Genomic DNA, 24,796 nt, shown 5'->3' with positions numbered 1-24,796 from the left:
ATTTTCATCATCAAATTTTTTATCTCAAAATTTAGTAACTCTTTTTTAATTTAATCCTGAATTCTATTAATATATAATAATATGATACTGTGAAATTATGCAAAATTATCTCTTGAAATTTGAAGTATGTCATTTTTAAAAAAATTTCAATTGATAAAATGTACCACATCATTAAACCTCAACAAAATCTAAATTCAAAAAATAAATTAAAAAAAATTACAAATATGTGAACTAAAAAATTTTAAAGACCAAATTATAAAAAGAATCAAATTCAAAGACTAAATATTAATTTATCCTTATATTTATCTCGAGTCAAACTTTGAATCACTATTCATTACCCACCAGCTTGCATGTGATAAACCTAACCCAAAAAATGATAAAAACTAATGCATAAAGATTAATTATCTATTTTTTAGTAAAGGAAGCAAAATACAATAACTACTAGTATAACAGCCTCTACTTTTATCAAAAAAAAAAAAAACTGTTAGTCCACATTTCACAGAGTCCCAAGGTATCAAGAAACCAATGCTACCTTGAAAAGAACTTCTCAACTATATAAACAAGCTAGAAATGTCTATCACATACATAATTTACATCCCTAAAAAAAAAAAACGAAAACTGGATGGTAATAAGACATGAAAACTAAAGATATGTCATTCCATTAGTGAGAAAAAGAAGAAAAAAGCATTCATCCTATTTTAAGCCTATGCCTTGGGCCAACCAGCACTGCTCTGATCGAAACCGGTTCTAACCTCATTGTTTATGGTGGGTTTTCAACTGATGAGTCTGCTTGATTTGTTTTTCGATTTCCTCAATACTTCCTTAAGTACTCCGGCGATTCTCTCGGCCATGTGTTGTTCTAGGAATCTTTGTTTGACCCTTTCGTACCCTCTTTTTCCCATTGTAAGCCTCCTCTCTACATGAGTGGCGAGTTTGACAATGTTTTTAGCAAGAGGTGTAACCCCGGGTTTTCCAACTGGGTGTAATAAGCCTGTAGTCCCATTCACTACTATTTCCGTGGTACCTCCTGCAGCTGTTCCCTGATTTTGAGTATGAAATGGTGTCAGTATCAAAAACCAGCTCCAGTTATTTACCATAAGTTCTTTGGTATCAGTAAAAATCAAACACCATTAAAAGAAAATTGGGTAAAGACGTAAAGTTAATAGATTACCAGTACAGGTAACTGGAAAGCCATGGCTTCAATTGTTATCCGTCCAAAGCATTCTCCTCGCGCCTACGAGGAAAAACTTTTTTGATTCATTTCTATTTAAAGTAATGTTAAAGTAGAGAATAAGGTGTCCGCAGTTATAATGAAATGCTAATCATGGAGAAAAGAATTGAAAGGGGGAACAAAATTAGTAATAACATAACAAGCTTATAAAGAGGTCGGAAAAATTCAAAACCATCATATGCATTAAAAGAAAGGAAACTATAACCTCAGTGGTGTTATTTACAAGTTTGTTCATTTTTTTGCCTTCAGAATCTTGCTAACTCGGTGATTGTGGCATTTTGTAACTCGGACATATCTAAGAACAAAAATTGGAAAATGAACGTAAAACCTAACCAAAATTATCATTATTATCTCAGAAGTGCTTGGCCTACTAAACAATAGAAAACCAATGCCATCAAATCAATTATCAATGTCGCTAAGTTAACTACTCGCTATGTCTAGTTATGGTAAGGTATTGGTTATATCAGTAAATGCTAATTGTAAAAGGACCTTCAAATATCTTTCTGACTCTGTCCTATATGTCGTGATATAGAAAACGGCAATAGCTTCTTTATAAAATTACTACACAAGCAACTGAAGGAGCAATCAACAAGATAGCAAATTAGATGAATTGCACAGATTGAAGTAAACATAATATTTGAAACAGAAAATGCTTTGAACCACATAAATTACCTGGGAATTCTGAACAAGAACATCAATGGCAGCTAAATACGGGGCAACTGTCAGAGTTTTGTTCACAAAATGAACACGATCTTGAATTTTCTTCTGCACTACATAATCTCGTAATTCCATTTCAAATTTTGTCTGAGCACTCATGTCACTTCCCACAATTACTGCATGCAGTGGTGGTATCTGCATTTTCTTTTCCTTGATTAGTTGCAAGGCCTCATAGAAGGATCGTAAAAAGAGATCCTGCCCTTTTCCTCGTGAAACACCTGCAGTGGAAGGAGTTTGGTGCTAATTAGTGATGAATAACAGAAAAGCATACACCTTTTAGTTTAAATGTTTTCCTCTCCTTTCTACCTTCTTTTATATGCCTCAAAGAACTAAAAAAATATTCAAGGGAAGGATACATTAGAATGATTTGGTGGTTAATTGAAAATAATCCAATAGTAGCTGAAGAGGGCAAATGGAAAATCTAGGAAAAGGTGATCTATGGAACCAAACTATGGTTCTTGCCAGTTGCCAAAACATTCTGTTTGACAGAACTCAAAATGCAAGAGTTTCAATAAATAACAATTGCAGAAGCTATAAAAGTTCCAATTTTCCTCGAATAGACAATATCTCACCAAAAAGTTTGAGTGCACAATGAAACAGCCTAAATGAAATTCCCAGTTAAAATAATTATGCAATTGACAAAGCCGATACTGACAACTCTCCTTTTACCAAACTCAAATGAGGACCTCTTTTGGTTTCATGGCATAACTCAACGAAAATAAAACTAGGTGCATTAATTGGAGGAAACTAAAGAAGAGAGAAATCTATCCAAGATGAAAACTGAAAATCATACTGTTTATTATGGCAAAGAGTAAATCCTCATTGAGCACTCCAAGAGATTCACGAACATGTTCACGCAGAACCCGTTTAGCCACAGTGTCTTCTGCAACTTGCATCAGTTCCTTGCTATTTCCAAGGTGAACAACATAGGTATCGGGCATCTTAATCCTGCAAGTCGCAAATGAATGAAAAAAAGAAAAAGAAGACTCAAATGTGTAACCAAACGTAAGATACGTGAAACGTATAGATTAACTAAGGAACTACATGCACAAAAAGCTTGTTGGGTTTGTGCTGCAATGCATACAAAATGAACATTAATACTTTAAAAGCAACAATAAACACACCGAGATTGTAGACATAAGGATTTTAGAAGCTTACTTCAAACGTTCTTGAGTCCTATTCTTCCAGTATTCTGTTGTAACATGGGAATCAATCATTGCACCAGCTACAAAAGGAAGATGCTTTACATAGTCTAATTTAAAGTAGTGGCCACGCATTTCATGGATCCACCACAACACCTTAGGCAGAACACGATGAACATCTCCCTTAAGAACAACATCCAGCCATTTCCCAGCAACTGCAGTGTTCAAAACAACCAAATCAGCTCTTAGAGCAGTATCTAAAGCTTCTTTCCCCTTAGCCGAGACAACCTGAAAAGATGGGTAAAAGCCTAATTAGAAATAAGATAAATATTAACAAAACAATCATCTAAGCCTTCACAGATAGAATGCTAATATAGAGTTCACTATTATGTGGTAAAGGCACCATAAATGAATATGTAACCAAGTGAAATAGTTGGACTACCTGTACTCCTCTGTCCAACATCTTATGTTCTAAACTATATGTTACTTCATCTGTTTCAGATGGTTTCATAATTGTCATCCAATAAACTTCAGCACCAACACTTCTTAATAGGAATGCCAGCTCCATCAGCAACAATGGTCCACCTAGTGAAACAGGAAAAGGAATTATATAATGAGATATGATAAAATAAATGAATTCCAAAAAGCATCTTCACAAGGAAAGATGATGATCACAAATGTCATAAATAATAAGATTTCTTCTGACAAATATATTTTCCGGCAAAGGGTTGTTTATGAAAAAGAAATCTAGTTTTGATGAAGTAGCAAAACCACAATCAAATACTTAGGCATGGTGCGCATTCATTGACAGCTGGATGCAACCGACATTACTTTATAAGCAAAAAATTGGATGATTCTGTAACAACAATTTTTCATGAGGTAACGACAATGACGAATTCACATTATACCACGAAAAGACAGATGCTATATATGCACAAGCCATTTATAGCATGTGTCAGCAACAAGCCAAAACTATACTCTAAAGTATACATGCAGAGTACTTAGGAGTCAGCAGTCAAAGAGAATTTCAGAACTTATTATTATGCAATTATTTTCATCTATGGGATACAAAGGATGGGTCATTACAAGCATATCAACAGATCCTCAGAAAGTAATTAAACCTTGAAGATATTAGCACACCGATGGAATGCTTTTTACTGATAGTCAAAAGTAGAAAATTTTACAAAGGGATTAAGATGCAAAGAGCTATAGTGCATATTTGGTGTTTTTCATACTTTAGTATGAATTTCAACATGATAAGAGAATGTGCAGATATCCTCACGGAGAACTAAAGAAACTTATAGCCAATGATATGCTGACCGTGATAACCATAACATTAAATGACATTCCACGAATAGTAATTAATGCATATGCAAATACATCTATTAGTTACTTGAATCCAAATAAACTAGCAGTAATGGCTTTTAGAATTCTTGGCATGGCTAGCATATTAACAGGAAGAATCCATGCACATTCCTCTTTTAGTTCCTCTATACAATAATAAACCTCGTGTATATATGTGTGTGTGTCCACGGATCAATAACATTAGTGCCAAGACAGCTCATAGATAATGCAGAAGGCTACCTCAAAGCTACTGAGCATAAACTTCAATTAAAACAATCATACAGTAAATAAACCCTAACAAGTCACTTTACACTAAGCGGTAGGCAAAAAAATCAAATTCCAGTACATTGAAATTCAATAAAAAGAAACGACTGAGACTCACTGAAGAAAGCTATTAACAAGAGAGAAAAAAGTAAAACAGTACCAGAAAGCGAGAGCTCGTGCGAAACCAGCAGAACAACCTTCGACTTCATAAAGCTAAGCGGACTCGGCTTCACAGCCGCGACCGGCGTGCTGCGCTTCTCAGCGACTTGAATAACATGCCGAGCCGAACCAATACCATCAACAGCAGCCGAAACAGTCCGATCACACGAATCGAAAGCGCTTCTCATGAAAAAAGCGATCACAGTCGAAACCGAAAGCATTAAGAGAAGAGCCAGAAGCCAACGGTTCTGTAAGTGATGGTAGTGGTGATGACCCCAGCCAACGGCGGTATGCTTCGCCATCGTCTCTTTCTGTTCGGTCTAGGGTTACGAGATCGAGTAATGATGCTATTACCTTTGGCATTTGAAAGGATTGTTGTTTATTGGCGAAATTGAGTAGTAGCTGAAGGTGTACATTTGGCGGTGTACGAAGGAACACTTGGAAGAAGGTTTTTGGCTTTGGATTTCGATTCCTTCTTTACGAATTTTCTTCTTTTTTCCTTTTTACTCGGATTTTTTTTACTGGTTTTTCGTGTTCGAAGACTGTGACAGTGGGGGATAATTTTTATTTCAATTTTCAAGGGCGGTTTGGGCTGGGTACTGTTAAATAACGTGAGTTTAGCTTACCCCTTAATTTAGACTAATTAATTTCACAGTCACATCTATTTTTATATTAATCACATATATACGCACCAATTATTTAAACTTATTCTCAGTCACTTACTTTTAATCACTCTGTCATTAAGATTTGTTACTTCTCAAACGATAATATGAGATGACAATATAAGTAAAGTTAAATTTTTATTTGACCATGATATTCTCAACATAGTTAGGCAGCCACAATAACAAATAAGTATACAAGCTAAAGTGCCCATTTCTTTTTCCTTTTATTCTTCTTTATTGTCTTGCCCTTCTCTTTTTTTTATGTTAACAAAAAAAAAAACTCAGCTATTACTTTTTTTTTAAACGCAAGAAAATTAGATTTTAAGATAAAAGTTTATATTATATTTTCATAAAAAATTTAACTTTTCTCATCCCAGCTCGGCATTTACGTTAGCATTTAAAACCTATTTTAACTATTATGGTGGACTGTTGTTTGGGAGGAAATAGATTTTAACGACAAAGTAATTATTTTTAACAAATGATAATGTAAGTGATTAAAATGTATCGTTTCGACATAAGTGACTAAATTGTAACTTGAAACAAACAAAAGTGACTATTTTAATAATTTACCTTAATATAATTTATCTTTGTTTAAGTTAGGTCTAAAATATAGACTTAATTTTTGGACCAAATTCATTCTAAATGGTTAATTTAAAACTGTTTTAAGTTTGCAAATATTAATTTTTAAAATTTAAAATTATATTTATATTATATTTATTTTAATATTTAATAATTTTTATATTTTTATTTGTTAAAATACTATATATATTTATTTCAATTCTTTAATATTTACATTGTGGTAGTATTTTATATTACTATAAATTTAAGTTTTATGTATTGTGAATTATATAAAATATAAAAATAAAATAAACTTTAAAGAAAAGGCATTGGTGATGAATATTCAAGTTCAAGTCCACTCATTTTTGGTCAAAACTATTTTCTAGGCCTAATAATTTTGTTTAAATTCTCCAAAATTTCAATGAGGCCTTTGGACTTGGACAATAAGTAGCTCGACCCATGAACAAGTCTAAGTGGAATAATTTAGTCTTTATTAATTTTGAACGTGAGCAACTAGTGATAATTAAATTAATCGATTTGTTAAAGTCTTCCTTCAATTGTGCATAATTTTGATTGGTATAATAACAAATTAATATATAGTGAACCACCATGGTGAGATTTTTATAGGTGTAAATGAGACATTAATACTTGCAACCTATTCGACACCAAGTAAAAATTTTTTTAACTCAATTTAGTAATTTTTAATCTATTTGATAGTGCCAAAATCAAGTTTAGTAATACCCATATTGAACTACCTACGATCCTTTCAAGCTTTTCATATATATTTTAAATGTTTTTAGATTATGTTGATATCCTTAATATATATTTTAGTTAACTCTAAGTTTAATTATCAAGTCGAATTCGTGCTCAAACTTGAATACGTACCAGTTCAATCAAACTTAAGTTCAAGCTCGAGTATAAAAATTGACAATGATAGGTGAGCTTAATCAAGTTCAAACTTAAAATAGATGCTTGATATTATTCAAGTTGAGTTGGCTTGGTGTGAGGAAAAATTTATCTCAATTTTATGAATAATCGAAAACTAAACCTATTTGTGTAAATAGTTATCTCACTTATGATATTCTTATAAAAGAAAATTCTAATAATTTTTTTGGATAAAACATCTAAAATCTAAGATAATTAAGTGACTAAAAAAGACAAAATTGAAATATTAAGTGACCATTTGTAACTTTTTATAGTTGGGTGACTAAAAGAAAATAAATAATAGTTAAGTGATCATTTTGTAATTTTTCATTATAGAGTGAAAGAAAAAAGATAGTGGGGTACTACTAATGTAGTTTACCCTTTTTTTTTAGCCAATATTTATTTTATTTTTAATAAAATTGATTCTACACTTCTATTTTATTGGAATTACTGTCGAAATACCGTCTCTGTGTGTCTCTTAAGCTTCAGAGACATCAGTATCGACACTCCGGCTAAGCTCTTCAGGTATTTCCCCTGCTATTTCACCTTGATTTACTGTGTATATGTGTTTTTTCCTCGTTTTTAAGAACAATCGTAGAATATAAATTTCCTGATTAATCAAATAATAATTGCTTTAAATTTCCATTCATTTTCATTTATTTGAGATCTCAATCTTAAACATTCATTTGTTTCAAACAAATCTTGCTCGAATTTTACTGTTTTTGAGAGAAAATTTTAAATTTCCGATGACAAAATTGAGCTGGAAATCGTTGAATCTCTCTCTCTCTCTCTCTCGCAGGACATGCTTTGAATTGAATACACGAAACAATGCGGAGTGTAAAATGCTGTTTAAATCCCAGTTTCATAATCATAGTTGTTGCAGGTGACTTAATTTGATTTTGTTCGTGAAAGTAGTGTTTTGTTTAACTATTTTTTATAACTTCTTGTCGATGCTAGTGAATCTGTTTCCTTTTGCAGCTGTTCTTTCACAAGCACTTACCGTTACATCAGTTGTTGTCCCTAAATCCACTTGCTACGCGTTTGATAATTCTAGTCATCTTCTTGATTTCGTATCCTTTTGTTACTTCCGTTTCGGTTATCATAAATCTGAACATCAGTTTGTTCTAAATAAGCATTTATAATGAACTAGAGTTTTGGTATCTAGTGAAATGTTTTCTCTTAAGCTGTTGATTAGACTGATTGGATCGGTAGTCCTTTTGTGTACGAGGGGAAGGTAACATCCTTGCTTGATTTCAAATATAGAATGTCTTTGATGCTTTGTGTAATGTTTGTAAATATTTATGCCTAGAGAGTATTACGTATTTGTATTTCTCTTAATACAGGATACTGACGTGGTTGTCCGCTTTTGCAAAGATGTGGAGAGTAGATCACAAACGGTACTCCATGAATTCATGTTCTTAAGTACTAAATTAATGTTCTTATATGGTATTCTTTTATGAGGAAGTTTAGATAAGGAAATAGCTTTAGAAATGTATTTTATTAGCTGAAAGTACCAATTTGCACTTGCCTGCTAGTATTCTGAATATAATTCACGTCACTTTTAATGCTAATTGTGCAGGGATATGTAGATTTTGGTCGATATGATAAGTTTAACTACTTTGTTACTGGTTCAGGGCATGTTGACCTTGTTCAAGTAAGTCTGGTTTGAACTTGTTAATTATAACTATAAAAAGGGAAGCGGTATGTTGTTAACTCTCCGTGCTTGATGGGAATGAATGATTAATATAATGTTAGTGTAGGCACTTTTTGGTTGTTACTGGTGGTAAAAGAAGAAATAAATTTATGAGAAGATTCTGGCCCTTAAATTCAATTTATTACTGTTATTTGAAAATCCTTGTATTTGTGAAAACTTCTGAGATTGGAAAAAAAATCTGTTCCCAGTTTAATGCAATATGTTGCATTATACCAAAAATTCTGTTTAAGTTTTGACTCTGTAATATTGGTTCATAGATTTATGGAACCTTTTAAATATATTTTCTCTGCATGTATAGGAGTTTTACAATGGCGACCTGCTGAACTGTGAGCACACCTTTGACAAAATGGGACGCACCGCACAGGTTGGTCTGTTGGCTACTATTTCTTTCTCAAATTTGGTGGAAATTGTTTGACAGTACTGTTCTTATAAGTAATAATTTTGTTCTGTGCTCATTAATTATGTCAATTTGAACATTAAACTTCTTCATGGCATTTGTCTATGAATTAATGAATCTCCTTTATTGTATTTCAGGTAAATATTATATGTGGAAAGTGTTTAAATGGGCAATGTAAAGGTATGTAAACCTTTCATATTCAGTCTTCAAGAGCTTCTTCCCCGTATATACTATGAATTTATATTCCCCATGTCTTTTTACAATGGGTTAAAATGACTATCCATGCTATTTATTCTACAATATTTCTTCTGCTCAACTGGTTAATGTGTGACACCTTTCATATCGCTACTAACTATTTTCAACTAGTGACATGCCTACGAAGCAATTTGCATTTTATGGTGACAATCAACTCTCAATTTTATGCTGCTATTACATAACCTTTACTAAGACCTTGCTTTGTGAATAAATGACATTCAAGCATGCATCAAAGAGCCTGAGCCAATTATGTAAAATTAAAACATAAAGGCTATGATAACTTAGTTTCTTTGACATTTATCTTCATGTAAATTTCTTTCATTTCATTTCTTTTCAATTTTTGCGTCCATATCAATTGCCAATCAACTTTTTAAAATCTTCATTTCTTACCCCCGACTTATTAGGGAAGGCTTTATTGATTTTGATGATTTTGTTATGGGCCTATACTTGTTTTGCCTTGACTGCCAGTGCTTTGTTCCGTATCAACCTTTAATATTTTTATCATTATCTTTGGTTTTAATCTCAGGCCAACATGGATGCATATGCAATGTCTCTTTTGAATCCACTTGCAGGTATTTTAAGTAGAACAATGACTTCTTTCTCTTTTTTATGTTACTTTTCTCTTAACGTTTCTTTCAAGTTTGGTGCAGTGTAGAGGAAAATCATTATGTTTTAAAGACCACTATTCCTGATGCCAAACCACAGGATTAATTGTTTTACTAGACAGTTTGCACAAAGTACTAATTGAAATTCATTTTATGGTACATATCTAAACTTTGAAATTTTCATTTTCCTCAGAGCCATTGTTGAACTGGCCATTCAATGTGAGAATCCTGGCCCACGGGTATTCAAGGGCTTCACTGTTGGATTTCATCCGCGATCATGGGAAATTGTAAGACAGTAACATTTTATCTGGGCTACTTTGATTTATATGTCAAAACTATTTAATTAAAAAGGTTCCCTTTTATCGATTGTAAGGTTCACAATGGTCTGACTCAGTTGGGTTTTGAAAAATCTCACCCTGATTTTAGGTATGGTATCCATTCTCTCAAATATAGTGAAATAATTTGATTCATTGAGTTCAACTATTTGCGTATCGACATTTCATGAATAATTTTTAAAGTTTTGGTGAACAGTTTCAGCACTGAACAGCCTCATGTTACCCTTTATTTGACTGCCATTGCATCCCAATCCAACCTCGTAAAAAAACCTCGTGTCGAGGTACTCTTTCCTTTGGTTCAAGGGGTAGAAAACTGTGATTATTCAATGAATATGCTTATCACCTTATCATTTTTGCATGGGGCCCTTCTCAGGTGTTTCCAGAAAACGGACTGGAGGTCAAGTTATCAGGGACTGCTGCAACTGGGAATCCACCTACAACATTATCACCATCGACTTTGCTTTTAGATTGGAGATGTATATACAACATTTTCTTAAGCAGGTTGATGTTATTTTCTATTATAATCTCCTGAATTACCATTTCTAATCCTTTCTTCTTCCACTTTTGTCCTTCAGGTGTAAAGGCCCGTGATACCCCGTATGAAGTTAAGATCACTATCCCAGTGGAAGGTTATGAATCAATCGAGTTTGTTCTAACGAAGATGTGTGGTAAGCTCCCTGATTTTGTTTTCTTCAATGCTAGCTTTTATCAACTGTTGTTTTTCTGGAATCCGTTTGAGTATCTTTCTGGTTATCATGATGCATTTGCCATAGAGCTTGTCTCAGCTAATTTAAAGTTCTTTTTCCCCCCATATTTTCAGACTCTGCACAAAATCAGGAAGAAGATGCCACAAGAGGGTGGGCAATATTCGGAATAATTTCATGCATGTACGTTTCTCCTTCCATTTTTTCCCCTCGTTTGTCCTACATGTGTTAAGCTATGCAAAATCAAGTGATTAAAATGTCATCTGCACCGGGTGCAGTGTTTTGCACAAGTTTCCACCAAGAGTTTGTATATTCATGTCTGTTACTGAAGATAGACAAAAATTTAATCTCTTATGTTGGTTCTGAAATTTACTGTACGTGTGAGTTGCACCCATGATTTTCTATTAAATCATGTTCGTCTTGAGCAGATTAATGGTTTCATCAACTCTATTTTGCTGTGGAGGGTTTATTTACAAGACAAAAATGGAAAGCCGGGTTAGCTGCTTAGACTATACCTTTTTTTGGCAGAAGATTCCATAGTTTAGTATTTGTGATAGGTTAAAATAACTTATATATCTTACTTGGGGTGTCTTGGATGCAGCATGGGATTGATGCTCTGCCGGGCATGACGGTTCTTTCTGCCTGTTTAGAGACTGTAAGTTTATGCAACTTTTATTGCAAATAATATTTATCTGAACTTTCGAACATTTTTCAATAGCTGCTTCAGAGAATTCGAACCAATCCTGATCATAAAGTTGCATATTTTACTTCTCGACTGACTAGTCGTCGTTGGCTTCTTTAATTATTTGGCTAAAATATGTCATAAGTCCCTGTAATCTTAGTTGGAATTTTCAAAATTTGACAAAATAGTTTTGACAATATTAACAGGTGGACCTAAATTTTGAAAATTCCAACCAAGAGTACAGGGACTTATGTGGCATATTTTAACCTAATTAGTTTTCTCTTTTCTCTTTTGATTTGCCATACTGAAATTACAACATTCTTTTCAACCTTGCGAACTTGCAAGGTAGGCAGCTTAGATAAATTCGACAACTTCAGTTAATGTGCAAATTGTCTATAACAGGTAAGCGGAGCAGGGCAAGGCTACTCACGAATTGAGGAAGTTAACACCGGCTTTACCAATGAAGTCTCGTGGGAGCGCCCGTCCAGTGGTACTCAAGGAACATGGACACCGTCACCGAACAAAAGCAAATATGGTTCGATGTAAACTTCACAGTCCTTCCCTTAAGAAAAAAGCTAATTTTCTTCTGACGAATCACAGGTATCGATATGAGAGGTATAATCAATTTTCTTTCATCTATTATATATACTGGTTTAAAGTTTAAACATAATTGTAGTTATTTCCAATGTAGCATTTAGAAATTCCTCCTGACTCATGAAAATATTACCATTTTTACAGCTTTAGAAGAAATTTTTACTTTTAAGTTGTTGAGACAGTAAATAGCTTGCATTAATATCTAAATGGTAAGAAAACAGTAAAAAAGAAAAAAGAGGCAGGGATGGTAATGGAGCAAGATAAGGCGAGACGGTGGTGGATGACGGTTATATTCATAACTGCTCCACATTGTTTCATGTCACTTTTTTTATTAATGGTTTTTTAATTTAATATTATATTATTTAAATTCATTCATGAACATAAGTTTGGAGCATAAGCAATTCTTTAGTTTGGTAAGTAATATAGTGATTTTAAAAGCCGGATGGGGTACCCAGATGAGATTAATTATGTAATTGGGGTTCAATTTTCGTTTATAAAAATGGAACACATAATGGTCAATTGTTGATTTCTTCGGAAAGCACTTGTAGTTAAGGAATTAATCACTCCTGTCGATAGTGGATTCCTTGATTATGATAAAAAATAATAATAATAAACTTGAATGGGGTATATAACACTTAGCACAAAAAAAATTAAAAATTTATGATATTGTTGGTTATTTTTTACTATTTAATAGATTCGATTTAAAATTAATTTATTTTATGCAACTAGTCAATTAAATTAATTGAACTGATTTAACAACAATTGATTAAACCAATTTTTTTAATAATTATTTTCTTTTATTTCCTTTAAAGTATTAGAAATAAAATACATATACCTATTATAAGGGCTGAAAATTGAATTAGCCACCAGAATTTATTTTAGGAGTGTAAATAGATCATCTATATTCATAAGTTATTTAAATTTGACTCAAAAAAAATTAAATTTGATTTAGTAGCTATCAATTGAATTAAATTTATGATTTTTATTAAAATTTTATTTTATAAAATTATATTTTATCTTAATTGTATAGAAAGAGCTTGAGTACAGACGTGTTTAAATTTAAATATGAATAAATTTAATCAATTTTGAGTATAAAATTGATAATTGATTAAATTTGAAGTTGATATCGAGCATTGAAGTTCGAACTCGAGCTTACCAGTTACCTCGAGTAGATTTCGGACTAAATCAACCTCATTTTAAAGAGCCCAAATGAATTTGTAATAAATCAATTTCAGAAACGTAAAAAATGGGCCACTTAGCCCGACCAATTCAGGTGACACTGACAGCCAACGACGAAATGTTGTAATAAAAAAAAACCGAACAATAACGGCTGCGCGCAATGCGATCGGCTGTCGACGATTTCATCTTCATTTTGGTGCTGCCGCTTCTCTAGCTCCAATTGATCCCTAAATCACCGATGCATTGCTTCTTTTAACAAAATAATAAATCACAATCATCAAAGTGGCAATGGGAAGAAGCTACCGCCGGTGTTGTGGCGGGCTTCGCCACCTTCACCGCCATGTACCCATTTGACGTCGTACGTACGAGATTCCAAGGTCCCCCCTTTCTTTCATTTCTATACGCACACAGAGCTTAAAGAGAAAAAAATGTTTTCCTTTTGGTATTAATTGGATTTAGTTCTGAAACAGTTTACGATGGCCCAGTTAATAATTGCCCGACGTACAAGAACACTGCCCACGCCATTTTCACCATTACTCGCTTAGAGGATTGCACCCTTTCTCTCTCTCTCTCTCTCTTTTTTCTTTGCATGTAAAGCTGAGGTATTTTTTCACTTTTTTTTTTTTTGGATCATGCTAACAGTTTAATTGGTTTCTCAAACAGGGTATGAAAGGGCTTTTTGCAGGCTTCTTTCCTTCAGTTTTAGCTTCTTCAGTTTGGCGGGTTTATATTTCTTCTTGTAAGTATCACTATAAAATTTTACAGCTTTCCCTTTTGCTTTTATGTGTTTTAATAAGTGAATACATTACTTATAAATACCATGTGCCTGTGTGTCTGTATGTGTGAGTGTAGAGCTAAACAAAGGTATTTTAGAAACAGAGAGGAGAAGCTAAGTCCTAGTCTTCATCTAGCCTCTGCTGCGGAAGCTGGAGCTTTGGTGAGTATTTGAACTTATGTTACCTAAAACACAGATCGGCCCGGTACTGGGAATGCAAACTAAAACGCAATTAGCTACTTCTATAAAATGTAATTCGTTAGGGGTAGTCTTCTCTGGTTCGTAAAATATGGTTTTTTGGAACTTATATGTATTGGTTTTTGGTGATATAAATACATAATTCTAAATATATAAATTCTGAAGTTTGTGAATTTTGTAAATTATTTGTTTTACTCAATAATTTTTATAATAAACTATAGGCTAGTGGGAATGTTAGTTTTACTGAATTGGATCACTAGTGTTCATTGTTTTGAAACATGTGTTCCAATTCGAAAATCTCTAGAGAGATAGCAGTTTATGGTAATAGGTTCATGCTAAGTTGGATTTGTCTCTAATTGATTTGATGTTAATTAAGATATGTTGCAGTTTATATTCTGTTAACATTTTCAATCTCGTGACTGTTTCAGGTTTCTATATGCACGAATCCTATTTGGCTTATTAGAACAAGATTGGAGCTTCAAAGTCCTCTTCATCAAAGTCAACCTTATTCCGGTGTTTATGGTCTCTGCTTTTCATCTTGTATTAATTTGTTAGTAATATAATAATATTCACCAAGATATCAATATCCCCTAGTGTGTCATATTAACTTTGATTCTAAGTATTAGCAAGCAATTAGGTTCGTGATCAGCCTCCCATTGAAACCTCGATACATGAAGTTTTAGATAATACACCCTTTTATATGTAGATTTCTTCTGCTGGTTAATATTTTTATAGATGATTCAACTCTACCAAACCGAAATGATTTTCCTTCATTCTTTTCACCTGGAATTTCATTCACAGAAACTGGCTCTCCAGTTCATTTAATGTCCTTTTGTGTTGCTGCTAACCCTGAAATTTTGTTATATGTCTTGACTTTTGATTATTGCCGATGCTTTAAGAACCATGCTAAGAGAGGAAGGATGGACTGCACTATATACAAGACTCAGTCCTGGCCTATTGATGGTAGTTTGCTGACGGTTTGATTGTATTTCTGCTCCTGCTTTTTACGTCACTGTATATCAGTTTTGCAACATTTGGATTTCTCGGAGCTAAATAATACCGAGTTGTTTAGGTACTAGTATAGCTTATCATATTCCCTATAGTTATTGCTTTTTTGACTTACAGCAAGTCTCCCATGGAGCCATTCAGTTCACTGCATATGAAGAACTTCGTAGAATAATGGTTGATTATGAAGAAAGAAAGAAGAAACCCAAAGGTGCTAGTAATTTGTTGGTAAGTAAATGAAGTTTCTGTTTATTTGAAATTTGGTTTTACTTTATGCTAAATGTTGATGGGGCATATACCAGTTGATGTACAATCTCGTGACTGGTAGCATGCCCGCAATTGTCTACATGTATTATGTGCTTGTCAATTGTTATACATGGTTTAATCAAGCTCGTGACCAGTTGATGTAAAAAATTCATTTGATTATGCCGTGCTGGGTGGATCTTCTAAAATTGCTGCCATTCTTGTTACATATCCATTTCAGGTATGCATCCTTATAATTGGTGTGAAGTCTTTGTATAACCTCATTTTCTCTCCATTGGCTGGTCATGGTGCCTTATGAGGTGTGCGGAATTTTTTTTTTCAAGTTATTCGAACTCGATCACAGGTAAACGAGAAGTTAAATCGTTTCATTTACAAATGCAAAGTACTATATTTTATCACAGTCTGTAATTTGATCTCTTATCTTTTGTAGCAACAACCTAGTAATGAAGGAATTCCAAGATACACGAATAGTTGGCATGTTGTGAAGGAAACTGCATGTGAGATCATATTCGAACCCAAATTCATGTTCATTTACTCAGTGTTAAACACCGAGAATGTTATTAATTGTTATTTCCTCCCTCTGCATGCTGATCTTATTTGCTTCTGAGGACGTGTGCAGGTTCGAGGGTTTTCACAGATTTTACAAAGGCATCAACCCGAACCTTCTGAGACATGTGCCTGCTTCTTCAATAACATTTATTGTTTGCGAGAATGTACTAAAATTCTTAAAATCAACGAAAAGTAATTATTGGTAAAAGAAATTAGATGCTGTCCTAAGTTTTCTTTACGTTCTTCCATTGTTCACCATATAAAAGATATCGAGAACTAGAAATTTTACATTGAATGGTGAAATAGCTACACTCATCTGATAATCTTTGAGCTAACGTATACTTGTCTTACAGATAGAGATCTCCGAGCTATTACTTTGTAATATTCGAAAAGTGTTTGGTCAACCGAATTGTGTTTCTGGCCAACCAACATTTTGGTGACTGCCAAGCCCTGCAAAATTGAGATGCGGGTTTAGAAAGTAAGGTTTTAATTCATGCTTAATCTAATTGTTGAATTCTTTCTTTTTCGATAAATGATCTATATTTGATGCTTTAGTAGCAAGTAGGTAAGAAAATATAGACTCGGGGATTAGGTTACCGATTGCCAACATGTCTGTGGTCGATTTGATTGACGGTGTGTGTTTGAACTCGAAGAAATCTTTTGTTCTGAGTCTGTATTCAAACTCAACCGGCATTCCAACAATTTCGAGTTCTTTGAGGGTAGTTGCTAGCTTCAATCCATCTGGAATTTGTTCTAGTTTCTCGCAACGATTTATCACCAAATGCTTGAGCTTCGGCATTGCCTTTTCTTCAACTATCCAATCTTCCAATTCTTTCAATAGATGAAGTTTTAGAATCTCAAGTTTAGGAAAACTTTCCGATGAAAAAACCATCTCTCTCCAATTATATGATCCATCACCTAAAACTAGCATTTCGAGGTTTGGTAGTCTTTCCAGTTTGGTAATCGAATCTCTCTGAAGCTCGGAATTGTGAAGTGTTAGCTTAATCAGGTTGGGTGGGAATTCTTGTGGGTCGGGCAACTTCTCGATTCTCCCATAGAAACACAGTTTCTGAAGATGCTCGCAATAAGACAATCCGGTGAGTATCGGAAACATTTCTTGTTCAGTAAGCGACAGTGACAAAGATTGAATGTCCTGCAATCTTTCCATCATAGAAATGACTGAAGTAACCTGCTGTCTTGACAATCCATCAATGCCGAGTTGTCGAAGACTTGTCATGTTAGCTAAGCCACCGTTATTTATCCAATTTCCGGTCTCGATATATGGTAGGCTTTGGAGATTGCACAAGGTGTCCATCCTCAAATGGCCGCTTTCCGGGGAATCGAACGGAGTATATAAGAGCAAATGTCGTAGATGTACCATTTTCCATATAACATTCGGTATCCTTTTAAGAAAACAACTATACCGTAAATCTAATGTTTGTAGATTCTGTAGGTTCCCCATAGATAGAGGAAGCTCTTCTTCTAGATTAGTTTTCCGTAATCCGAGATATCGTAGTTGAATTAAGCTTCCGATTGTATCAGGTAGACTAACAACACGAACACCTTCCATATCCAAGACCCTTAACAGTTTAAAGTTCTTGTAAATGACATTTAGCTTCTTCTCGATGAAACCGATTTTCATCCTCTTCCTCTCCACATCTACATTATACTCTCGATTGAAAAATAGAAGGGATCGTAAATGCGGAGCGAATTTTTTGAGGAAAACGTACCGGTCATACCGAGAATGGATAGCATGCCTTCGGGACTTTGTTGAGATAGTTTCCGATTGCTCTGCCTTGTTTCCGTGATGAATTTCGAGGAAAATTTCCTCCCTTCCCTGAGATATAGCAAGGTCTCGTAGAAGATCATGAATACGGACCGTTTTGACTCTCCCAAGTGAATTCAATCTTACTACTTGAATCATACACCGATCGATCAACTCATTTAAGCATTTCTCGGCAACACCTTCAGCTGTTTCTTCACCTTCTTGCGGTAGAAACCCTTCTGCGATCCATAGATGGATCAGTTTTTTAGTCTGGACCGATACATCCTCTGGGAATAGTCCTAGGTAGAGGAAACAAGATTTCAAGTGGGATGGGAGATCATTGTAGCTTAGTGATAAAATCGTAGCTATCCGATCTTGCCCTTTGGTTAAATGCCAAGTGATGTTACGAAAAACACGGTGCCATTCTTCTGTCGACTTGCTTTTCCGGGATAGCAATCCTCCGAGCACTACGACAGCCAAAGGTAGACCACCACATCTCATGACCATATCTTTTCCGAGCTTGTTCAATTCACGCGGAAGACTATTTATTCCGTGAAATGCTTTCTTGCAGAACAATTGTAAGCTTTCATTTTCCGTTAAAATCCTCGGTTCATGTGGAATACCCTCTCCGTCGGCATGCAAAGCGACCTCCTTGTTCCGGGTCGTAAGCATCACTTTGCTTCCAGTTTTCCCACTAGGGAATGCTTTTTCTAAACAATCCCAAACTTCCATACTCCACACATCATCAAGAACTACTAAATACCTTCGTTCTTCTAAAAATTCATGCAATTTCTTCAACAAATCTTCCTCTTTTAACTTCTCCAAAACGTCCATTTCAACTCGGTTTAATGCGTTCACATCCGTAACAATACCTTGTAAGATATCTCTTCTTCTGAATTCTTTAGATACATATATCCATGCTCTACAATCGAAATGATTCTTAACATCATTGTGATTATACAATCTTTTCGCAAGTGTCGTTTTCCCCAAACCACCCATACCAACAACAGAAACCACCCTGCGTCTTGATTCCATGCTAGTCAATTGCATAAGCAAAGCTTTCGTGTCTTCAACCAGCTCGATAATATCATCTTCCTCGACATGAGGAGACGGTTGTCTCCACCATCTCAGCCTGTCATTCACACCACGCCCTTCACCTCTACTGTTCCTCTCAACGCCGTATGCATTTCGTCTTCCGGATATTTCCCGAATCCTCATTCGAATACTTTCAATCTCCTTCCCCACCTTGTACAAGTGAAACGGCTTGGTAACCAAATCAAACGTGCTTCGAGCCGCTGCCTTCGAAACATACGTTTCTATAACTTCTTCCGTCTCGTAAGCTACATCTCTTACATCATTCACCCATTGTTGCATCAAATCATTGTCTTCTTGTTTCGTGTCTGCATCTTTAATGAAACTTTGCATCCATCGTAACTCGTTTCTCAGTTGTACGATTTTTCGACTAACGCCGTCCATGTATGATGCTTGTTGCGTAAGTAAGTTCGTAAGCTTTTCCACAACCAGGGAAACAGCAAACTCTGCCATCTCTTTCTTTCTTGATGAAAAAAACTCTGCAAATAGATGTAGTGTTAAGTTCTAAATTTAGATATTGGTGTATTATATGCGGCTTCTTAGATAGCTTCCATTCACATATACAACTTTGGAAATTTCATCATTTTGGTCCCTACATGTTTTTATTTTCAACAGAAATTTCCAAGAGGAAATGTTTATACTATTTCTTAAAAATTAAAATATTAGAAATTAAATTGTTTTTTCTTTCCATGGACTTTTTCAAATAAGCCTAACACGTAAATGACTTGAAACTATATTTTTCCTCCATTGACTTTTGTGCATTAGTGTTCTAGAAATGAAGTCATCTTTGTCTTTCCTTCTGCTTGAGCTTGGTTATAGTCAATGATATATATATATATATATTTTCAAATGAGAGATTCATTGATTGTAAATTCAAGGAATATAATTTTTTTTTTATATTCTTAGATGTCTGTTTTATGGTCCATGTTCGGAGTATGTGATTGTCCCTCCTAACAATGTTGCCGCCAAGGTTTAAACTTAGGTCCTTCCCTTAGAAGTGTAATGTGCCTTACCATTACACCCAATCATTTGTCGGTTAAAATTCAAAGAAAATATTTGTGTCTATATATATATATAATATTTTGGATACCACAGACAAATATTATACACTAATAATAACACGCTAATTTTAGAAAAGTTAAAGAAACCATAATATAGTATATTATTAATTAGTGAAATTTAAATGATATTTTAAATAAAATTTACGATTTTAATTTTGTTTAATAAAATATTATTTTGATTAATAGATTTTTAAGGTTGAAATTTGAATGTTCTAATTAAAATTTATTACTTTTTATTTCATTTAAGAATAGAAATAATTCACTAAAATTTGAGAGAAAATTTATTATAGAGAACTAATTTAAAAAATACAATTCATAATTTATGGTTATTATTATTCAAGTGAAAAAATAAGAATGAGTTTTTTGGTCAATTGAATTAGGTTTTCGGGTTTATTTTTAGATTTATTTTGGTTTGATTTAATAAAAAATGGGTCATTGGTTTTTCCTATTATTATTTAGATTTATTTTTTGGTAAAATGAATTTTATTTTCTAATTTTTAAACAAATAATTTTTATATAAAAATTCAAGTTTATTTCACTATTTTAAATAAAAATATTTACTTTTATATCATAATAAATAAAATTAATTTATAAATTAAATACAAATAAATTTTGATGGCAGTAATTTTAATCTTATATTTTATTAATAGTTCAATATAAATTATTACAAAATTCAAGAAATAAAAATTTCGATCTAATAATTCCCGGATTGATACCCAACCGGACCGGCTCAAATAACATAGCAATATCCCCTTTTAGATCGATTTTCATCTCATCAATTTTTCTTGATCTAATAAAATTTTGAAAGAGCAATTTGTAACAATATATCCGATATTCACCTCGTTACATCAACACTATAGGTATATGCCAAAGCTGCTTTAATGATATATATATATATATACACACACACATAAATATAGCATCTATAATGCTCTAAAAATCTTAAAGAACCCAAATTTCACCTTTGGATTTAAAACCCATTGTTATCTTTAGCTATATGTTTCAATCATAAATCTCTATATTGTTCCAAAAAAAAGAAAAAAAAAAGTGTCATAAAGATATATAGTTTTCTCATTCATGTGCTTACATGGCATCAAGCATCACTTTCATGAAAAAAGTCATTAAAAACAAATTTGATGCAGGGCATGATCTTCCCTTCAATTAAACTTTATCATCATGGAACCACCACCGTGTCTGCTTCGGAGATCGGCCATTCCTACAGTTCTTTACGTACCTGTCATTGTCTTCGGGACATTGCTGCAACGTCACAGAAAAAGTATATCATTTAGGACATGGCATATCGTGTTCATTTCCAGTTTTGAAATATTTGAACAAGCAAGAAAATCAAACGAGAAAAGTCTATTATTTTTGAAGTTCTAACCTTGGCAGTCGCGCTCGATAGCATGGAGAGAATGCTGATACAGATAGAACTAACAGTCATAGCAGGTGACCATGAATCATACAATATATCTACAAAACACAATCAAACAATCATGTACTATATATGTTTGTTTCCTAATAAATTATGTAAATATAGGTAAAAGTATCATGGAGACATATTCTTGTAGTCAGGTAGCATTTTACCCCCTCTTCTCATTAAATAGGCAAATTAGTCAGTGTGTTAGTAACATATGGCATGCCACATGTACATCATGCTGACATACATGCACTGGTTTTTAACCGTACAAATGGATACAATCTTTAACAAAAGGACCAATTTGCCCTCTGATTTATGTAATTAGGACTATCGAGGGCAAAATGAAATCCAACTCCTAATATAGGGGCCTCAATAATACTTTACTTGCAAATATAACATTGGCAAAGCACATAAACGGGTTAAAAGGAGGAATGTCTATACTATATAATGTGTCTGAATTGGTGCCACAAGTTAATAGAACATCAACTCGGTTAGAAAACGACTAAAACCCCCTATCTTTTACAAAGTAATAAACACTACTACAAAGGGTTTTTTTGTCTTTTTATATTTCATATAAAATCAATTTAAATCAACACATGGTAGGACTCGAACCTATAGGACACCATGGTTTCCAAAGTCTCAACTTTACCAATTCAACCAAACCCTAATTTGCTTTTTTAGGTAATTCTTTTCACCACTTCGTGAGTGTGCCATAATAAGCGCGTGCATACGCACATGAAACCAAACATGCCTTAGCAAACAATTCTTTTCTCAATTGTAATACAATATTTGAGACAAAGGCTAGATTGCTAATTTCTTTTTCCCATACGTATGGCAAAATGGATAAATGGAGATAGATACAATAATATATATATATATCCAAATACCAGTGAAAATAACCTCACACAACACAACCAAGGATCCTTTTAAGAATGTAAAAAAAAAAAAAAAGACGAGAAAGCGTTAAAGGTAACAATAAATCAGAATAGAGACAACAAAATATATGTAAACCATCACTTTCATATAAAAAATAGATAAAAACTAAGATGAAAGCAAGCTCATGATATAGAAATAGCAAAACACTTCTACATACATAATATTATATAAAGATGAAAATCAGTGAAAGACCAGAGAGGAATTCTCTTAAAATTATTAAAAAGACATCAACTATTACCTAAACAAATATGTCCATTGCTATAAATATGTGGATGGAGAGGTGCTGGATGAAGAAAAATAACCTGCCACCAAAAAATAAAAGCTTGCATTTTTGTTTTAAAATTAAGGAATTTAAATTTTATAATAAAAGAAAAAAAAAGGTTTCAAATGAAAATTAAACCTGGGGTGCTTCCATGGGGTAATGTTCAGGGAAATCAACTTGAAGCTGATAAGTTTCATTGGCATATAAAGTACCCGGAGCTCCATTTACTTCAATTACCCATCTTTTTTTCAATGAAAATAAAGAAGGATCAATTTTTTAATTTTTATGAATTAAAAGATCTAAACAAATATATATATATATATATATATATATATATATATATGAATGAAAATTAAAAAGTATACCTTTGAAGATTATCTGTGACTTTATGTTTGAAACCAGAAGGAGGGTTGGACTGCCATTCTACAAGCTCTTTTTGCAGCCGATTACAGGCAATTTTACTCAGCGCCTAAAACAACAAATTAAATTCCCAGAAAATTAATTCAAACCCCAAAAATAAACGAACGAACAAAATCAAATTCCCAGAAAAATTAATTCAAACCCTAAAAATTAAAAGTGCAAAAAAAAAGGAAGAAAGAGGAACCTTGCGAGAGGATGCAGATGAGCTGCTCATAGTTTAATTGGGAGCTTTGGGTATATGATTTTTCTCGGCTTTTTCTTTCAAAAAAAATCATAAATTTATGAGAATTTTTTGAGAAAAAAAAAAAAGAGAAAGGGAATGACTATTTTTCTTCTAATTTGACGACAGAGAGAAAGAAATCGAAAAAGAGCCCACGATTTAACGAGGCATTGACCTTTCTCTTCGCTCCTTCTTCAACAATAATGAAACGACGTCGGTTCCTTCATGGATCCCATTTTAGGTTTGGGTTATTTTGGATTTGATGACTCGGATTCGAGTATCGGGGTTTTTTAAACAGTAAACTACACTAGTAATCACTGACTATTAGTAAATTTTTATTTAGTTATCTAATTATTAAAAGTTATAAAATGATCACTTAATTATTAGTAAATTTCTTTTTTAGTCATCCAATTATGAAAAGTTATAAAATAGTCACTTAACTATTCAATTTGTCTTTTTTGGTCACTAGTTGGCTAACATAAAAATAAAAACGCAAAAATCCAAAATAGTTGTGTGACCAAAAAAGATAAAGTTGAATAAGTGAGTGATTATTTTGTAACTTTTCATAATTAAGTGACCAAAAAGAAATTTATTAATAGTTAGATGATCATTTTGTAACTTTTCATAATTAGATAACCCAAAAAAAATCACTAATAATTGGGTGATTAATAATATAGTTTTTCTAAAGTCATTTTATTTATTTATTTATTTATTTAGGGTTGTTAGAAGTTTGGATTATTTATTTTGAATTCATCAATAATGTTATTTTAACTCCGGTTGTTTAAATTTGATGGATCGGAACCAATCGATATGTTGATCTAGAAAAAAGGATTGGAGTGGTTAAATCACAAACCGATATTTTTATGTTTTTAAACCCACCAACGAACCGGTCAAAACACAGCCCAAATCCAAAAAAAAAAAAAAAAAAAAAAGTTTTGTAATAGGTTAAAGTACTTAAGAGGTCCTTATATTATAAAGACTAGAACAAATTAGTCCTTATACTATAAAAATAATCGAATATGGTCAAATTGTAATAAAGTTAACATTTACTATAAAAAAAATGTCTTGAGAATTATTCTTTTCAACTGCAGTTCAATTTGAAACAAAATATTTCATTTACAAAACGAAAAAAACTTTAAAAATATTAACTCTATGAAACCGAAAATAATATTTTTTAAACAATAAATGTTAATTCTATTTCAATTTGGCCTTATTTGATTTTTTTTTTAATAATGCAATGACTAAATTGATCTATTTAATAATAAATGGACTAATTCAATCAGATTCCTATAATTGATCTATTTATAATGTAATGTATAATCTGTTGTCCAACCAATTCAACTGCCGGCTAAAATCTAAAAACATT

At 32.9% G+C, this 24,796-nt stretch overlaps 4 protein-coding genes and 1 long non-coding RNA gene across 5 annotated transcripts; 2 read left to right on the top strand and 3 right to left on the bottom strand.

Annotated features, from left to right (window-relative positions):
• Positions 1-439: 439 nt before the first annotated feature.
• LOC108459405 (uncharacterized) lies at positions 440-5,461 on the bottom strand. Its single transcript, XM_017758771.2, has 7 exons — positions 4,859-5,461; positions 3,533-3,675; positions 3,107-3,378; positions 2,742-2,896; positions 1,904-2,166; positions 1,172-1,234; positions 440-1,040 (listed from the first exon to the last, which is right to left on the bottom strand). Exons 1-7 carry the CDS (start codon positions 5,157-5,159, stop codon positions 774-776), a joined length of 1,464 nt encoding a protein of 487 aa, XP_017614260.1. The 5' UTR covers positions 5,160-5,461; the 3' UTR covers positions 440-773.
• A 1,918-nt stretch (positions 5,462-7,379) lies between these two features.
• Positions 7,380-12,473, top strand: LOC108458028 (uncharacterized). The gene is made up of 18 exons (XM_017757263.2): positions 7,380-7,526; positions 7,801-7,884; positions 7,980-8,071; positions 8,197-8,235; positions 8,345-8,398; positions 8,581-8,655; positions 9,014-9,079; positions 9,250-9,292; positions 9,894-9,939; positions 10,166-10,259; positions 10,346-10,398; positions 10,504-10,588; positions 10,681-10,783; positions 10,883-10,975; positions 11,128-11,194; positions 11,440-11,506; positions 11,613-11,666; positions 12,096-12,473. The coding sequence occupies exons 2-18, from the start codon at positions 7,830-7,832 to the stop codon at positions 12,237-12,239; spliced, it is 1,230 nt and encodes a 409-aa protein (XP_017612752.1). The 5' UTR covers positions 7,380-7,526; positions 7,801-7,829; the 3' UTR covers positions 12,240-12,473.
• A 942-nt stretch (positions 12,474-13,415) lies between these two features.
• Positions 13,416-16,592, top strand: LOC108458036 (uncharacterized). Its single transcript, XR_008276115.1, has 9 exons — positions 13,416-13,843; positions 13,937-14,205; positions 14,319-14,403; positions 14,868-14,961; positions 15,339-15,402; positions 15,565-15,672; positions 15,929-16,051; positions 16,139-16,205; positions 16,328-16,592. It is a non-coding gene; the product is annotated as an uncharacterized LOC108458036 (long non-coding RNA).
• On the bottom strand, positions 16,431-19,731 carry LOC108458018 (putative disease resistance protein At1g50180). The gene is made up of 2 exons (XM_053023423.1): positions 16,855-19,731; positions 16,431-16,707 (listed from the first exon to the last, which is right to left on the bottom strand). Exons 1-2 carry the CDS (start codon positions 19,565-19,567, stop codon positions 16,658-16,660), a joined length of 2,763 nt encoding a protein of 920 aa, XP_052879383.1. The 5' UTR covers positions 19,568-19,731; the 3' UTR covers positions 16,431-16,657.
• A 1,386-nt stretch (positions 19,732-21,117) lies between these two features.
• Positions 21,118-23,619, bottom strand: LOC108470168 (probable ubiquitin-conjugating enzyme E2 16). Its single transcript, XM_017771431.2, has 6 exons — positions 23,395-23,619; positions 23,156-23,259; positions 22,929-23,031; positions 22,767-22,830; positions 21,557-21,645; positions 21,118-21,432 (listed from the first exon to the last, which is right to left on the bottom strand). The coding sequence occupies exons 1-6, from the start codon at positions 23,422-23,424 to the stop codon at positions 21,337-21,339; spliced, it is 486 nt and encodes a 161-aa protein (XP_017626920.1). The 5' UTR covers positions 23,425-23,619; the 3' UTR covers positions 21,118-21,336.
• Positions 23,620-24,796: the final 1,177 nt, after the last annotated feature.

Source organism: Gossypium arboreum, chromosome 2 (genome assembly GCF_025698485.1).
Source record: "Gossypium arboreum isolate Shixiya-1 chromosome 2, ASM2569848v2, whole genome shotgun sequence".
NCBI lineage: Eukaryota > Viridiplantae > Streptophyta > Magnoliopsida > Malvales > Malvaceae > Gossypium > Gossypium arboreum.
Note: the sequence above shows the minus strand (reverse complement) of the source record. Positions and strands in the feature narration are given on the sequence as shown.

Coding starts and splice junctions, on each gene's coding strand:
- LOC108458018 (XM_053023423.1), bottom strand. CDS start 19,567: ATGGCAGAGTTTGCTGTTTCCCTGGTTGTGGAAAAGCTTACGAACTTA. Junction 16,708..16,854: donor CACAGACATGTTGGCAATCG/GTAACCTAATCC, acceptor TCAATTTTGCAG/GGCTTGGCAGTCACCAAAAT.
- LOC108459405 (XM_017758771.2), bottom strand. CDS start 5,159: ATGGCGAAGCATACCGCCGTTGGCTGGGGTCATCACCACTACCATCAC. Junction 3,676..4,858: donor GCACGAGCTCTCGCTTTCTG/GTACTGTTTTAC, acceptor CTGTTTCACTAG/GTGGACCATTGTTGCTGATG. Junction 2,167..2,741: donor ACTCTTTGCCATAATAAACA/GTATGATTTTCA, acceptor CTTCCACTGCAG/GTGTTTCACGAGGAAAAGGG.
- LOC108470168 (XM_017771431.2), bottom strand. CDS start 23,424: ATGAGCAGCTCATCTGCATCCTCTCGCAAG. Junction 23,032..23,155: donor GTCACAGATAATCTTCAAAG/GTATACTTTTTA, acceptor ATTGAAAAAAAG/ATGGGTAATTGAAGTAAATG. Junction 22,831..22,928: donor ACCCCATGGAAGCACCCCAG/GTTTAATTTTCA, acceptor TTTTGGTGGCAG/GTTATTTTTCTTCATCCAGC.
- LOC108458028 (XM_017757263.2), top strand. CDS start 7,830: ATGCGGAGTGTAAAATGCTGTTTAAATCCCAGTTTCATAATCATAGTT. Junction 11,195..11,439: donor TTCGGAATAATTTCATGCAT/GTACGTTTCTCC, acceptor CGTCTTGAGCAG/ATTAATGGTTTCATCAACTC. Junction 11,667..12,095: donor TTTCTGCCTGTTTAGAGACT/GTAAGTTTATGC, acceptor TGTCTATAACAG/GTAAGCGGAGCAGGGCAAGG.